This window comes from Carassius auratus, chromosome 30, assembly GCF_003368295.1.
Source record: "Carassius auratus strain Wakin chromosome 30, ASM336829v1, whole genome shotgun sequence".
Taxonomy (NCBI): domain Eukaryota; kingdom Metazoa; phylum Chordata; class Actinopteri; order Cypriniformes; family Cyprinidae; genus Carassius; species Carassius auratus.
The window spans coordinates 10,930,278-10,946,548 of NC_039272.1; the positions used below are offsets into that span (position 1 = coordinate 10,930,278).

The 16,271-nt window shown below is 36.3% G+C and overlaps 1 protein-coding gene across 1 annotated transcript in view; it reads left to right on the top strand.

The window, feature by feature from the left end:
• The first annotated feature begins 8,516 nt into the window (after positions 1-8,516).
• LOC113049199 (transmembrane protein 8B-like) overlaps positions 8,517-16,271 on the top strand; it is a 126,385-nt gene continuing 118,630 nt past the window's right edge. Inside the window, exon 1 of the mRNA XM_026211344.1 lies at positions 8,517-8,870. Coding sequence (XP_026067129.1) covers positions 8,786-8,870 — 85 coding nt within the window. The 5' untranslated portion in view covers positions 8,517-8,785. The remainder of the gene's footprint in view (positions 8,871-16,271) is intronic.

Genomic DNA, 16,271 nt, shown 5'->3' on the forward strand with positions numbered 1-16,271 from the left:
GAGGACAATGAAGACACAAGCTTGACAAGTCTGAAACATTACATGTAAAACATACTTTTAACAGTTACCACTTCAACAGCCTCAAAATAATTATGCTAGTCTTTACTACACAATGCCGTTTCCTTTAGGAGACAAACATACATTCAGTTTAACCGCGAAAAAAAAGGCAAATTCACATGAGCGTAACCGTGACCATAACCGTCTGTTAACGCCTCAAAGAGAACAGATAATGTAAAATCTTATGTAAATATGACAAAATACATTCACAGACGTTATATTAAAAGTACATCCTCCGTTCAGTAACGTTACATGAGGCAGTTAAGACCTCCGTGTCCGAGGCGAAAACCGCGTCCGTTTTTTTTATATAACGTTAGATATAACGTTAAGCTCCTTTGTTTCCGCCTTTCATACAACCGGGTAAACAATAAAAGATAACTTTACATTTTGAATATTTAACGTTACTTACCATAGTCTTTCACTCGCTTCTCGCTTCTATCACGCTGAGAAAATGGCGGCTGCTCGCACTGGAGAGACGTACGATTTTGACGTGACGTGCGTGCTCTCCTTCACGTCCGCGTCCTCAACCCACCCCCGCTGGGTTAAAAAAGATAGTTATTTTCAACCCAAACTTGGGTTAAAACATCCCAAAGTCCTATCCAACGGCCTCAACCCAGCAGTTGGGTTGAAAAAACAACCCAGCGTTTTTTAGAGTGTAAGCTTCTCTGCAAACATAGATAAGATAAAAACATGTATGTGAAGCACACATTTAATATAAACACAGAAAAATCAAAATGTGAAAAAGTAACAAGAGTTGAGATTTCTTACAGTGCCGAAACAGTACAGAAGGTAGAGCAGAAGTAAAAGTAGAGCATTTTTGTAAAATACATAAATAAATAAAATGTGTTTACAGGAAAGGCCTTTGCGGTCAAGGCCTTTGGAACAAGAGAAAAATAAGTCCTCCTCACATTGAAGCTATTGGAGCTGCAATACAGTATGTTCTTCACACTGAGTATTTTGCTTTTCTCAGAATGCTGATTCTTAGATTCCAAGAGCCGGTGAGACACAGGCATGAGCCAAGTTTACACTGTCAGAGTGTGTGTGGGAGGGCGGCAGCTCATAATGAAGAGAGCTTTACATCTAAACACTCAATTCTGACAGTAAACTGCAGTTCAAATCCGAACAATTCATGAAACAATCCCAAGACTGGCAAACAAAGTCATGAATCTTTTCTATTTCGACTTCTGGCATGGAAATGGTAAATTAAGGGACAATAAATCAACTGAAAATCATCATGAGCCATTTTGGTTTTCTTTCTCCATAGTGATGCAAGCAAGAACAGATGATCATCCATAAACGGACAACAGATGTTTTTTTTCCCCCAGCAATGCTCATGGTTTTTACAACAAAAGCCTGGAGTGTGTTAAATCCCATTCACTGCAGGAAGAAAAAAGGAAGAATGACAGAGAGAGCATTCCCGGAATTTAGTAGTTACCTTTGCCAAAATTCAGCTTTCTTACTCATCTCTCAAAGGAGATGTTGTAAAAGATGCCCAGAAGTGTTTTCAAATTACTTTTCTGGTGCAAGAGAACAGAAAACATTTTTTTCCAGTAAATCCTAAATTGTTTTGAACACATTTCTGGCATTGCATCATGTGCATGTGAGTGTGTTTGTTGACCATAGTCTTTCTAAAAAGTCACCTCTCGAGTGGACACTGAACAAACACACAGCTCGTGCCAAACTGGTGAGGAATGCCTCAGTGGGTTAGAGACTTTACATCACAATTTTCCTTCACAAACACAAGCAGAGCAGCACTTTCCAGCCCAATAGAGGCTCCCCATCCTCACAAGAGTTTTGGAGTGTTCTTGAAGTCACTTAGTGTTTTCATTTCCCTGCCAGAGGAGGAAGCTAGTGGTCTTTGAAGTGAGAGGCCTGGCGGACTGAGAATCCTGGTCCGAGCTCCAGCAGTCTTACACAGCGAGCACAAAGGACTTAATAGAAGCATTTATATGTTTTTGTGGGTAAGAGTGTGTTCAAATCTAGTGGAGACAATGCTGCCCAAACATGACCAAAGTACCTTTTTACACCAACTAGTGGCTGTATAAGTGAATTAGGTAGGGAAGTATGGCTTGCTGCCCAAGGTACAACAAAGGCTGCCTTGTCAAATGCTGAATAAAATGTACAAACAGTGTGCCGTCCAGTAAAACATTTCTGTGCTTGATGGAGAGAAAAAAAATAATAAAACAAATCCCACAGATGGAACTTATTAGTGTGCTAGGAGAAGACTCAGGCAAGAGAATTGTGGAACTTTTAAGGCACAGATCCACATAGAGATATTAAAAAACTTGGGGATGTTAACACAGGCTGATGTGAGGCTGTAATGGTGGTTGGACAAGTGTACATGCACTGCAAAAGATTTTCTTCATGGTGATGAAATATGTATATTGCTTAGTTTAAATACATCTATAGTTAGATGACTTATCTGAACAACATTGAAACAACGAACTGAAATAAACACTGTAAAATATACTTTAACGCAAAATATAAATTACAGGTACCCTACAGAGGCTTTCAAATGTAACTTTTCTTATTTAAATACCCATATTTAATATGCTTTGTGATTTCAGGACGGAAGCTGGTTTGCAGCTTTTTATTTTTATTTTTTATTTATTTTTTACAATTTATGGGCATATCAAAAACATGTTAATCATGTTTTTCTTTTAATACAATTTTAAGTCCATATGGATGGCTTTACAGACAGTGGTGATTCAGAACAACAGTATGCAACAATACATTTGGGTTGTTTCTTACCCACTGAAGTTACGCTCCATGTTTCAAAGAGTTAAGATAGTTCACCCAAAAATGAACATTAGTCATTATTTAGTCATCCTCACGTCATCCCAAATTTGTAGGACTGTCTTTTTTTTCTGTGGAAAATAAAAGAAGATATTATGTTTGTAATGTTTCGGTTCCCATTGACTTCCATTTTATGGGCAAAATACAATGGAAATCAAAGGGAACCAAAACTGTTAGGTTACCAGCATTATTCACAATAACTTTTTTGATGTTCCTACTTTTCTGCTAAACTAATAGAGGTTTGCAACAACGTAAACAATTGCAGAATATTAATTTTTGTCTAAACTAGTCCTTTAAGTGCATTTAGTCCACTTGTCAGTGTGTCTTAATGTTAGATCACAGATCAGTTCTGATATGGTGATCAGTCAATCATAGATATACTGTAGGCCTCCCTCAATATTTTTCTCAAATGGTTGCATCCACAGATGGTGACAGAGAAGCTGGAATTATGTAGTGCGCCTTTAAGACAGCAGTAAGGGTTTTTGAAGTTTAGTAATTCTTTGGGAAAAAGGAATAAAACATCTCTTGTGAAGGTACTCCCATAAATTGAAAATATAAGCGAGACAGAGTGTCTTCTTGTGTAAGGTGTTTGAGAAATGTGGCCAATGATTTGTAGTGTTTCCTCTGTAGCATCATTGAGAACATCTTGAGCACCAACATTAACGTCTGATTTGGCAAAGATAGAAGAGCCACCCAGAGAGCTGTTGAGATCTTTGAGACGGATTTACCTTCTTTTACAACTACAAGGCCTGCAGCATAAATCAGAACCACATTTATCACAGCTATAGTTAATAATTATTAAGCATTAGATACTTTAATCTCAGAATGTAAGCAGAATAATTTATAGTCAGCCGGTCATTATTGCAAAAATAAACCCTGATAGGTTTGTTTTGCGATAATGATCAGTTGACTGTATATTATCATATATGTTACATTATCAAACTTCTCAAATGAAATGATTTGATTATATGAGACTGCAGAGTGAACTTTTGCACTCTTGCATAAATGTTACCAGTCCATAATGGATACACTGTAATCCATGTATTTATTTTTCATTTCATTGAAGAAATGGGAGAACTGCTTTCATGGGAATGATGAAGAACAAATGCTGCATTTGACTCTGTCATTAAGTGGCTTTCTGCCCTGGAACACTCTTCAGCTATTCAGAGTCTGTCTGTGTTGTTTGTGGTTAGACTTAGAGTGAGATTAAATGGTGCACTGACAATACTAGGACTCTTCTAACACCATAAGTGGCCTGTAAGGTGCTTTCAGAGCAGAAACCTTCATCAAAACCGCCACTTATGTAGTGCTACTGCACTGTTTTCAGAAGGATTATACTCAGCTAGGCAAACACAGCACTAAATCATAGTGTGAGAAGAAAGTGCAATACTTTTTCTTTTCTTGGTGGTCACAAAAATTACAGTTTTGAAGAGTCCAAGTGGGATTTATGACACTCCTTTTCTTCATGCTTTCTCTATGTTTATGACACTCCTTTTCTCCATGCTTTGTATATAATTTTGTCTTGAAGTATTATGAAGTATGGTATGACGGAAGCTAGTCATTTCATCTTTTTTTTGTATGGAAATTGTATGGTCACTTTTGGGAAACAAGGATGTATGTCTCTAGAACATGAAATCACATGAACATGAGTTCCTGAAAGCTACTGACCGCTGATGAAATGTAACATCTTTTTTGTCAGATCAGCTCTTTTCCCTTTCATTCCTTTATCCATAAAAGGAAAAATATGCATTTTGTAGTGACTCAGTTAAACTGAGTTAGAATGTACAACCTTTTCTTCAGGATGCACCTGTTAGGGTTTCCTGGCATAACTCAGGTTTAGTTTACTGCTTTGATGGAACCACAGAACTTAAGAACTGCATGACCTTACAACACAGGATACTGCCTCGAAATCTCCTGCTTCAGATGTATGCCTTTACAGTTAGAGTAGATGCTGCATTTACATGTCAGACAGTGTAATCCAAGTTAAACACTGTTTTTCAACTAGCAGATTTTGATAGGCATTCCTCTTTGAGAATTGACTTGAAATAAAGTATAGATAGGTGGTTACAGAAGTCTTTCTGTAACCACCTATCTAAACTTTTGAAATATATTATGTTAACCAAGGCAGCATTTATATGTTAAAAATAAACAATGTCTGTTTTATATTTATATTATACAATTTTATTTATTAATATATATATATATATATATATATGATTTATTTATTTATTCAATGGCAAAGCTTTTTTTTTTTTTTAACAGGCATTACTCCAGTCTTTGGTGTCACATGATAATTCAGAAATTATTCTGATATACTGATTTGTTGCTCAAGAAACATTTCTTAATATTTTTAATGTTAATGTTAATTTTAATGCTTAATTTTTTTGTAAACATTGAAAACATTTTTCAGGGTTCTTTGACAAATAAAAATGTCAAATTAACAGCATTTATCTGAAAAATAAAGCATTTTGTAACATTATAAATGTCTTTATTGTCATATATATATATATATGTTTCACCATTTTTTATGAGTAATCAGTTTATATAGTCTGAGCAATAGAGGACAAGACTAGAAAGACCACAAGTGCTGAGTAAGAATGTGGCTAATATGGGTGGTCCTCCACAAACCCACTCAAACAACACACACACACACACACACACACACACTCAGAGTTTCCCCACTGACCTCCATTCCACAGACTGAATTCATGCAGGTCTGACAGCAGTAACTGTGAACACGTGAGCTTCAAGCAGCTGAATGGGGGCCAGCTGGCCAAAGTGAAACCACATGATGGATCCTCAGGCCAACAGAGAGACATCTGGGAACTATTAAGACTTGTCAAAAACAGTGAAGGTGTTTGACAAACATAAAATTATTCAATCAAATGCATTCTCTGCAAATGCATTATTAAAACTATAAAAACACACCAAAGGGAAACATTATTAGGTGACAAAATAAATAGTCTACAACATGCAATGAACAACAATACTGATCGAGTTTCATTCTTTATTTTGCTCAAATATTTAAAAAAGTTTTTGAACAACTTGTTAGTTTAATATTTTACTAACCTATTTTTGCAACATATGATACACATCCTGTAGTAATTATAATACACTACCAAAATAGATAATAAATAGCGAATGCAAGAATAGTAAAAATAAATAAATAAAATAAATTACTGCAAAGGTCCACAAAGTTTGACAGATTTATTCACGTCACCACGGATCAGTGATGGAGTATGAGCGATATCTAGCGGTGAAAACGAGAAGTGCAGGTTGTGATTGAAAGACGTGTTTATTCGTTTAACCCCTGTGCGGTCTTCGGTCATTTCTGACCGGAATATTTTACGTTTTGAAATGTTAAAAATCACAGCTTCATCGGAATGATATGAAATGCGGTGACTTTCATGGCATTTGGGGTGTGAACATACAAAAAAATTGAGGGCATGATTCAAACAGTCTAAGTGGGCGTAAAAAAAATAGTAACACTCAGGGTCTTCGGTCAAAAATGACCGTCCATAGGAAATGAATGGGAAATAGACAAAAATACAACAATTCAGAGAATATTTGTGTACACAATCTACAAATCGATCACAAAACTGAAAAAAAGTGCACAGCAGTGAAGGGATAACACTATAAAACATCAAGAGTGTGATATTGACACATCCAATCACACACAGATGCACACACACACACACAAACACACACACACACACATACTTACACATAGACACCTATGAACTACTGTGTCTGTAACACAGAGCAAAGTTTTGAGAATGTGAAATCCATTCAATAATTCAGTCATAATGCAGAGAAAATCTAACAGCAGTGAAGGTATGACACTCTAAATAATCACATACACACACACACACGCGCGCGCACACACGCGCGCACACACGCACACACCTATGACCTGCTGTCTGTAAAACAGCGATGAGAAGCAAGCGCTGCCTCTTGGGTTTGTCAGTGCACTTAGAAACTCAGACTTGGTCCTTTGCACCATTCTGAGGATTCTTATTTTTTATTTTTTTGCAGGAGCTCTGTGCCACTGAACAATATGTTCAGGTTTGATTGCAATCATAATGCAAAAACTTTAATGCAAATAATGCATGAAATCATTATTTATAACAGAAGAAATATAAAAAAATATACAAAAAGTACTCTTTAGAATGTATTAATATATATTCAAGTCCACTACTTAATATGAGTAAGCAATTATGTCTAAAAACAATAAGGGAATTCACAAGCCTCTCTATAGATTCCTATACTGGTAATAAGTGGTTGCACCATGCACTTACATGTTTTTCTTTCTTTGCTCTGACCAGGTGGCGCTAAAAAATCTTCAAAAAAAATGTATTTGAAAGGCCTAGTCTCTGGTTTAATCTGAAATACAACATTAATTCGAAAATAATTTAGAAAAATTAGAAAAAAAAAATTATGTACTATTTTCTATGAGAAAAATTGTTCATAATTATTGCATAAATATGAATTAATACCTTAAAATTTTCTCAAAATACAAAAGAAAAAAGAAAAAATATTATTGAATAAAAATATATTCCACTGATTTTACTGGGGGGCAAAAAAGTTACATTTTAGGTGTCCGGTCACTTATGACCCCTGAAGACCCTGAGTGTGACTCCCAAATGAGGGCCGCACAAGGGTTAAACTTCTGTTCACCTGACTAGCAGCCACTAGATTTTACCTTTAATAAAGAGACTTACCAAAGAAATCAGCCTAGCTGAAGGTAAGTGAACTCCAATTAACTTTCGCTCCTCCTACAGGATCACTTTCACACATGAAACATTGTTCATTTGTAGTTTAAAAAAAAACGATTAATCTGATATCTGTGTATTGGAACATGGATGCTGTTTCAAGCTGGTCTAAGCTGATCCAGTGGCCAGGCTCGAAGACCCAAAGACCAAAGACTTTGGTAGACCTCTAGAGCCAGCATTCTAGATACAGTACCAGTTGGTCATACCAGTTAAAGGTGGTTAAACTGCTTTTTGGAGCATTAATTAATTAAATTAATACACTGTGTATTCGTGTAAACTAGTGCTTTTAGTTCTTAATTGGGCATAAAACGTGTGGATGATAATTATTTTTAAATAATATTTTTTATGTTGTGCTGCTTAATTTATTTGTAAAGATTGAAAACATTTTCCAGTTCTTTGACAAATAAAAATTTCAAATTAACAGCATTTATCTGAAAAATAAAGCTTTTTGTAACATTATCAATGTCTTTATTGTCATTTTTGACCAATTTATGGTTTACTTGCTGGACATTTTTTTTCATTATATATATAATATATAATATGATAATTATCAGTCTCCTTACTGAGATATCAGTCAGCGTCCAATAGATGGCAGTATTAGTCTCCGTCTTCGACTGAGCGAAAGGGTCTGCGAAATCTAACGAATATTACCTTAAATGTAACCATATTTAAATACTACAAAATAGTATTTATTTTCTGTTTACCTCCAAAGTCCTAAAAATAAACAACGCTATAGTGACAATTCAGGTAATAAAAGGAGAGGTCTTCAGTGCATTAGCTGATGTATTAAGTCCAAAAAAAAAAAAAAAAAATTCCGATTGAGACTTAAAGGCACGGAACACCGTCGCTGTTAACTTGGTTCTTGAGGAAGTAAACGTGAAATGGTGCTCATTTGTCGGACATACCACTCATGTCTCCTACCAGGACAGAGCGAGACGCCAGTCCGTTTGACTGACCTTCCCATCCGCCAATCAATTGAATGGATGTGTGGCGAATCTCCAATCACAGCAGAGAAGAGGCGGGGCTTTCTGGGAATAGCCTCTTCACTATTACGTCATGCGCGAACAGCTGGTCCGTTGCAAGAGCTGAAAATGTGGACAAGCGGAGCGATATAAAAATCGCGTCCGTGCCGTCGGGGCGTAAACAGTCAGTTTATCACGATGTGGTGGCTGGAAGGGTTTAGGTCGGGGATGGGCCGCCTGGAGATCCTGTTGCTTGTTTACACCTTGCTCTTCTCTCTCGGAGGTGAGTCGCTCAGTGAGGCTTGAAGTGAGATCTCTATCTTGATGCAGTGGAGCTGTCCTTTGTGCTGGTGCTGAACTACTTCACTCAATGGCTCGGCCGTAGCCTATATCGCGTTCAATGCTAGTGCACTTTGGCCACACAGCAGGTGGAATGCGTTGCTTCTTTGCGCTGGTGTCTTATTTGTGTTTTAGTTTTGTCCTAGGCACATCCCCGAGAATAAAGCACGGACAGTGTGGCACATTCTTGAGAAGCTTCGCGCGAGAAGTGGATGCTTCTTTATGCTTCTATCATAATCTCGGGCTAAACTGAGAGCAAAGTAATTATGTATCACGTTCCGCACTTTATTGCCTTGTATCCCAAGTGTACGTTGGCCTATATCGTTTTAACTCAGTTTTATTCTATTGTAGCCAATAATCAGTTTTAGTTCCGCGTGATTCCCATATCGGAATCCGTTGCCTCCGGGAAATATGCTGGCCAATTATCCAGTTATTGCTTTTTAATGTCAGCGTGTAAGTCTCGAGACTTACCTCTAGTCATCAAACGCTTGATAGCGCAAGAGCGCCGAGTTGTTTCTTGTCTTGTCTCGAGATGCGTTTGTGATCGCATCGATAAAGAAGTTAATCTGGCTGCCAGAGCAAGACAATACCTGCGCTGCTGTGTCTGAAAGCGTATCTGATGGATGCTGTGCTTGCTTTAGTGTCAGCTCTACTTGAGCTCCGACACTGACTTCACATCTCTTGCTGTTCTTAGGAATAACAGGCACTGTGGTGTTCGTTTCTTTTGTGCTCTATCTTTCTTTACTCCATCCCGTTAGACGAAGATGATAGTATGATTAAGAACAGCACACAAACCCAAATAGTAGCTATATTATTGAATATTTGCTGGTGCGTTTTGGGAAAGTTACAAGGTGCTGTTGTTTGTTTGAAAAAAAAAAAAAGGTTAAAATAATAATAATTATTATATTATTATATATTTTTATCAACTTACAATTCATGTAATTTCTATCTGAATTGTTTATTTATTTTCTTATTTTTCGATTGCAAGGTGGTCGAAAACGTGTTATGAACCTTCTAACACACACACACACACACACACACACACATACATAGTGGAACATGTTTTTGTTTTCCTCCTGTGAATACCTTTTTATTATTTGTCTTCTTTACTTACTGGAGACAAGAATCATAATTCATGAGCAATTCATAAACATGACTTGATTAACAGGGCACCAAATCATGCGTTGCAAGGAGATACGCCAGTCACAGGACTTGGATGCGTGCTCGCATTGATCACATTATTGACAAGCGGCAGGAACGGAGTGATGGTCTGAGGTTAGCACAAAGAAGCAAGACCAATGAGCCGTCCAGTCTCATGGAAGACCGAGTCAGAGCACACCAAAGAAAACAGTTCAATGTGACAGACGTAGACAAAGAGCTGGGCTGAGACTCAGTGTGTGAGAGAAGAGTTTCCTAGCCTACTGATTCTGTCTCTGTCTCTGTTGTTCAGTCTGGAATCTGACTGTCGCTTTCACACACTCTTAATATTTTGACTGGGTTTGATCTGATACTCAGTCCCTTCGTTTTTTAGCTGTTACAGTCAATACATATCTATCAATCTATCTATCAATCTATCAATCAATCTATCTATCTATCTATCTATCTATCTATCTATCTATCTATCTATCTATCTATCTATCTATCTATCTATCTATCTATCTATCTATCTATCTATCTATCTATGGACAATGTGTGTTTGTGTGTAACAATCCGTTGTAGTATTTTGTGCATGAGAGTGACTTTTATGTTAAAACGAAGCATGCCTGTGAGATCCCATTATGCTGAGATGTGACCCGTGAAGGGAAGTGGTAGTACATTACTTAACACTCACATTTACTGTGTAAGTAGGTGGTGTGTTATTATTGAGTCGAACTCACTTTAACACGAGGATGACAAGCGCTGTTGAGGCAGCACTGGCTCATCTGAACCAGCAACTTTAGTTTATATGTTGAATCACCAATTAAGATGTATTCTTGTTGTGAAGCCAATAGCTTAGTTGTGATGTCAGTGTGTTGGCCAAACCAGCTAATTTGGGTTGGGAATTTCCTACTGGGTTTTAAATTTAGGTATTTAGCAGATGCTTTTATCCAAAGCTACTTACAAAAGGGTAAAATATAGTCAAATGTCTGTGGTTAACCATATTTGGAGAGAGCTAAAATAGTGTAAAAAACTAAAAGTTGTTAATTAAACAAATAATATTGAAGGATGTTCATCTGCAGGTGAAAATAGTTTTCTGTTGTTTCAGTTTTTTTGTCATTGCTATGTTGTAAGAAGCCTATTTGTCTATTGTTTGTTTAAAAATACTTTGATATTGCCATGAAAAAGCTGTCGATAAGAAAGAAAAATAAAGAAATACATTTTCAAAATGAATTAAGTGTATGACTTTGTGTCATTTTATGTCTGATTAAGTGATGTTAACCACAGATATGCTATGAGTTATTTTATTTAAATCAGAACTAGTATTCTAAAAACCCATAGGAAATTTTTGAGTAAACCAATGGCTTTACTGTACTGTACGTATCAGATATACAAAATTACAAATGTCTCTTCAGTTCTTTTGTGTAAGGCCTTATAGTATATTGACAGTGACTACTAACATTTTTATGAATTTGAAATAATATTAATAATTAATAATAATAATTCCTTACATTATAGGGCTTCTTCTAAGCACTCAATATTCCATAAATTCTCCACTTCTTTGCTTTACAGTCCTGCATAACACAGTGCATACATTGGTTTCATCATCCATCCCCATCCAGTAACGCATATATCACCTTTAGTCACAAGCAAGTCCGAAATCAATTAAAACACTGCAAGATGAACGGCACCACAACAAACCCGCAAGGAGATTTAGGGCTTCATTACTTTGCTCAGTCCGATGAATGCGCGTCACTGCTCTCTGATTGATGTGATGCCATCGCATAATTCAATATGCGCCGCACCAGGCTGCTAATCTCAAAGTCTCCGGTAACTAATGGAAGTTTGCTTTTGTGATGTCTAAATTGTTGAGCACTGTCAAAAAGTTCTTCGGATGGTTGAGTTAAGTGTGCATCCAAATTGTGGGAAAATTTTACAGTCAGTGTTGAAGATGTGGAAAAAAAATGTTTATAAATAAAATATGAAGCCCTGGATGAACTCTTGAGATTTTTACACATGGAAGGCTTCTAGCTTCTCTCCATGTTCCTCAAGATCTTATGATTGGGGCAACCTTGTGGCTTCTCCCTTTATTGAGAATGATGTCCTTAGGTGTGTTGCCTTTTATGTAATGGATTCTTAATATAAAATTCTTCTTGATTTGCCAGAGAAATAGCTAGAAGAACAGCAGTAATCTTGAATGTAAGAGCACAATGTGCAGTTGTTAATTGGCACAGCTAGACAAAAAACAAAACAAGGTCTTTGAAATGATGTTGCATACAAATAGAATTTCCTAAGAAAGATGTATGAAAATGGTCACACATTTTGTGTTTCACTGTGAGTGAAACTGTGAGTGTGAGTGCTTAAAACCATCTTGAAATGTATATATTCTTGAAAAATGCAGTGATAACTAATATGTTGTGTGCTTAACAGCATAAAGATGGTAGAGATGATTTAATCAGGTTAAGTTCAGTACAACAGGACTCAAAATGTGCACCACTGGTTGAGAGGCTTGTTAAAGGGATAAGGGCCATTTCTACCTGATCTGACACTTAAAATCAACTGCGCTGGTGTATCCAATGTAATATATATTTTTTAAACTAAAGATACTATATTAGACCTGTTAATTTTAGATTTAGTTTCCTATGTATTTGCACATTGCCTTTGACCTGATAATGTTGAATTAATTAATATATATATATATATATATATATATATATATATATATATATCAGTGTGACTCTACTATTTTCAGTCATGAAAATAAAGAAAACTCTTTGAATGAGAAGGTGTGTCCAAACTTTTATAAAAGGTCTGTACTATATATATATATATATATATATATATATATATATATATATATATATATATATATATATATATATATATATATATATATATATATATATATTTATATGTATTTACTATAATGCTATTTGTCGCATATAATATTCAAAAACGGAAGAAAAGTTACTGTATTTACATGTCATAATGTAGATTATTATTTTTGCTCATATCATGGTTCCTATGTGGTTAGGAAAAAAGAAAGCAGAGCATGAAAAAATATTTGCATTTCTTATTTTGACTTTTGCCCTTATTTAATTTTTATAATGGAAAATGAAGAATTCAATGAAAATAAATGTATCATGCTAAAAGTGTGTTTTCCTGGCAGCTGTTTATTGTTTCTGTAGTGATTGTCAAACATGTCTGAATGAATCCAATGTGAACTTTTTAATTATGAAAATGCATGTTTTGAACATTTTGGTTTTCTTCTAATGATATTCTTAGCACCATATTACATAGCCTCAAGGACCTTTGCAAAAAGAAAAAAATATATACAGACTTTTATGTGCGCATAAAAAAGAAACATTAAATAGAATACATGCATATAGGACAATGCACTCTGAGCCACCTACAGTATTGAGCCATCAGCCCACTTCGCACTGTGGTTTCTTGGCCGCAGAGTATGTGTTAAAGAGACCTAAGGCCTTGGAATATGACATAGTGCCCTAAATGAAAGCCATGTTTTGAACACTTTTTTTAACAATACCAGTCTTTTTTATAGACCCTTGAACTTGGAAAATAGGACAATGGACACAGTCATGTTATGCCATCATCTCATTTCATGTCATGGTTTCTCCACTCCCCACAGAGGATGTGTTAAATTGGACATTAGTTCTTGATATTAGAGGTATTAACATAAGGAAAGCCACATTTTGAGCAAATAGATCTTAATTAATTAATGTGCATCCATGCTCTCGTTTTATTCATAGTAAGATGGCAGTGATGCACAAAGGAAATATGTTATATAAAACTAGAAACTGTAATGCGTAAGCATGCAAAACATTCCCATGTGCATATGAGTAGTTTCTCGAGGGCACAGAAACATTTCTTGTGTTCATGCAGAAGTCTTTTTATTTTATTTTATTTTCATTTCAGGGGCTCTGTATGTTGTCACTTTGAGAAAATCAATGAAAAAACCCTGAGAAAATACAAATATTTTACAGGAGACTGTCCTTTACACCAAATATAAAGATGAAAATACTGCTGTATAAACTATTTATGTTAAATATGATCTGGAAATCTACTGAAAGGTTACAGGCAACATCTGAACATGTACATTTTGAAATGGAAAATGTGTAAGAATGCTGTCATAACCTTTTAGTCACGGTGGACTGCTGTTTGCTGAAAATGTGCAGAACAAAATCAGGAATTAAAACCAACACATTCTCCAGGGTCCCCAATTCATCTTTTCCAATACTATTTAGCAAGGATGAGTCATTATGAATGAATCATCATCATGGGATAATTCAAGACACAGTTCTTCTTTCCTGTGTGTGTGGACACACACACACACACACACACACATATATATTCAGAGAGAGGATAAAAACACTCCATGGTATGACTGAGGAAATGCAGCAAGTAATTGATGAAGCCAAAGATGTTCTCAGATTTAGCCTATTGGTGAAGATGACAGTTTTATGACTTGGACTTTATTATATTTGCATCAGATGCCCTGTTTGTCATTTATTACTGCCATACTATCTTTGCCATGATTCACTTTAAGGATCACAAAAAACAGTCGAAAACTAAATATATTATAAAGCTATCCATTAACTGACACTGACTGCACTTGTGCAAGTGACAGCTGAAGTGATTCTTAATGCTTTTGAGCATAACACCAACATAAAACACATTGAGTAGAGAGGAGGATGGCCTTATCAGATTGCATTTGTTTTGAGTGCCACCTTCTGATCCAGCAGCTTTAGTCAATTTAAACCAGCAATACTCCTCTCTGTTGTTGGAATGAGGAGACATACGGTGCGATGTACACCACACCGAGGCTTGTGTTCTACTCCAGAGGGCTGGTCTGTCATCCTCTGCTCGTCTCTGTGTGATTTTGGCATTAGGGGCACTTTGCTAATTGCACTCGGCTCAGCACATCCGTTCCCTTACTGAGTCACCAACTGCTACCAGGGGGAAATAGCTCTCTATCCCTCATCAGGATCTCTTCTGCCTTCTTTTTTACAATCACACTCTCACACCCCATGACACTATATCCTCCAATTCACGCGGCTTGCTGTGAAAGGTTACCGCGACACATTTCTCTCATCCTCAAGCAAACATTAATTAGCGGAACCGTCTGAAGAGGGAACTTCTCTTTTCGATTTCGAAAGGCTGTTCTTGATTACAGAATGTGTTGAGTTCAGCGGCTTAGAGAGAAAACAAAAACATTGAAAATCGTTAACGAGCTGCTTCGCCTTTCTGTTGTACAGAAAAATCAGCGCATACCGAATTTCCAATTCGCATAAGCTGGATTTTTTCATTTCTCTTTCAGTTCTTTGTGTTTCAGATGAGAAGGATTGATGGGAATTAGGAGAGATCAGGGCCATTAGGAGCATGTATCCAAATGTAATCCAGCACCAGCCAAACGAAAGTTTCCTCTGGGAACTTGTGCTACTCTTGGTGGGGAATAAACACCTGCTTTTGTTCTGCATAAGAGAGAAGGACATGACGGAGTTTGTGTGATTATTAAAGTGATAGTTTACCCACCAGAAAAAGTCATCATTTACCAACCCTCATGTCTTTCCAAACCTGTGTGACTCACTTTCTCCTTTAAGAAGACATTTTGAAACATTGACCTATTGTATGTGACAAAAACATTCTTTAACATGACTGCTTTTGTTTTCCACTTGAGAAGGAAAGTCATGCAGGCTTGAACAACACGAGTAAGTAAATATATTTAATTTTGGGGTCAATTAATCCTTTAATGAAGTAGGAATATGAACCAGGCAACCCAAGCTCATTTGCAAAACATGTCTGTGGAGACATTTCTGAAAAAATGCAGAAATTCCACTCATCTCACCATCCAAACTTTGATGCACATTATGTGTCACTTTTAAAGTGAAATGTCTTGTGAATGGCTTCGAAACAGATGAATGTGATTCTGGCAATGCTTTATTGCATTGAATCTTTTGAATTGAGACTTTTGCATTTGAAAATGATATAAACTCTATATCCTAAACCTAACTGATAGTGTAAACAAAGGCAAACATGAGTTAAAACTGCTGAAGTATTTATGCCATTTAGATTTCCTCTACAAGTCTTTGCTGTCTTTTATTGTAACTCATGTTTCACAAGACTCGCAAGGCAATCACAAGGGAAATGCTATACCGGATGAGCTACTGAGCAAGTTTACTAAATGCCA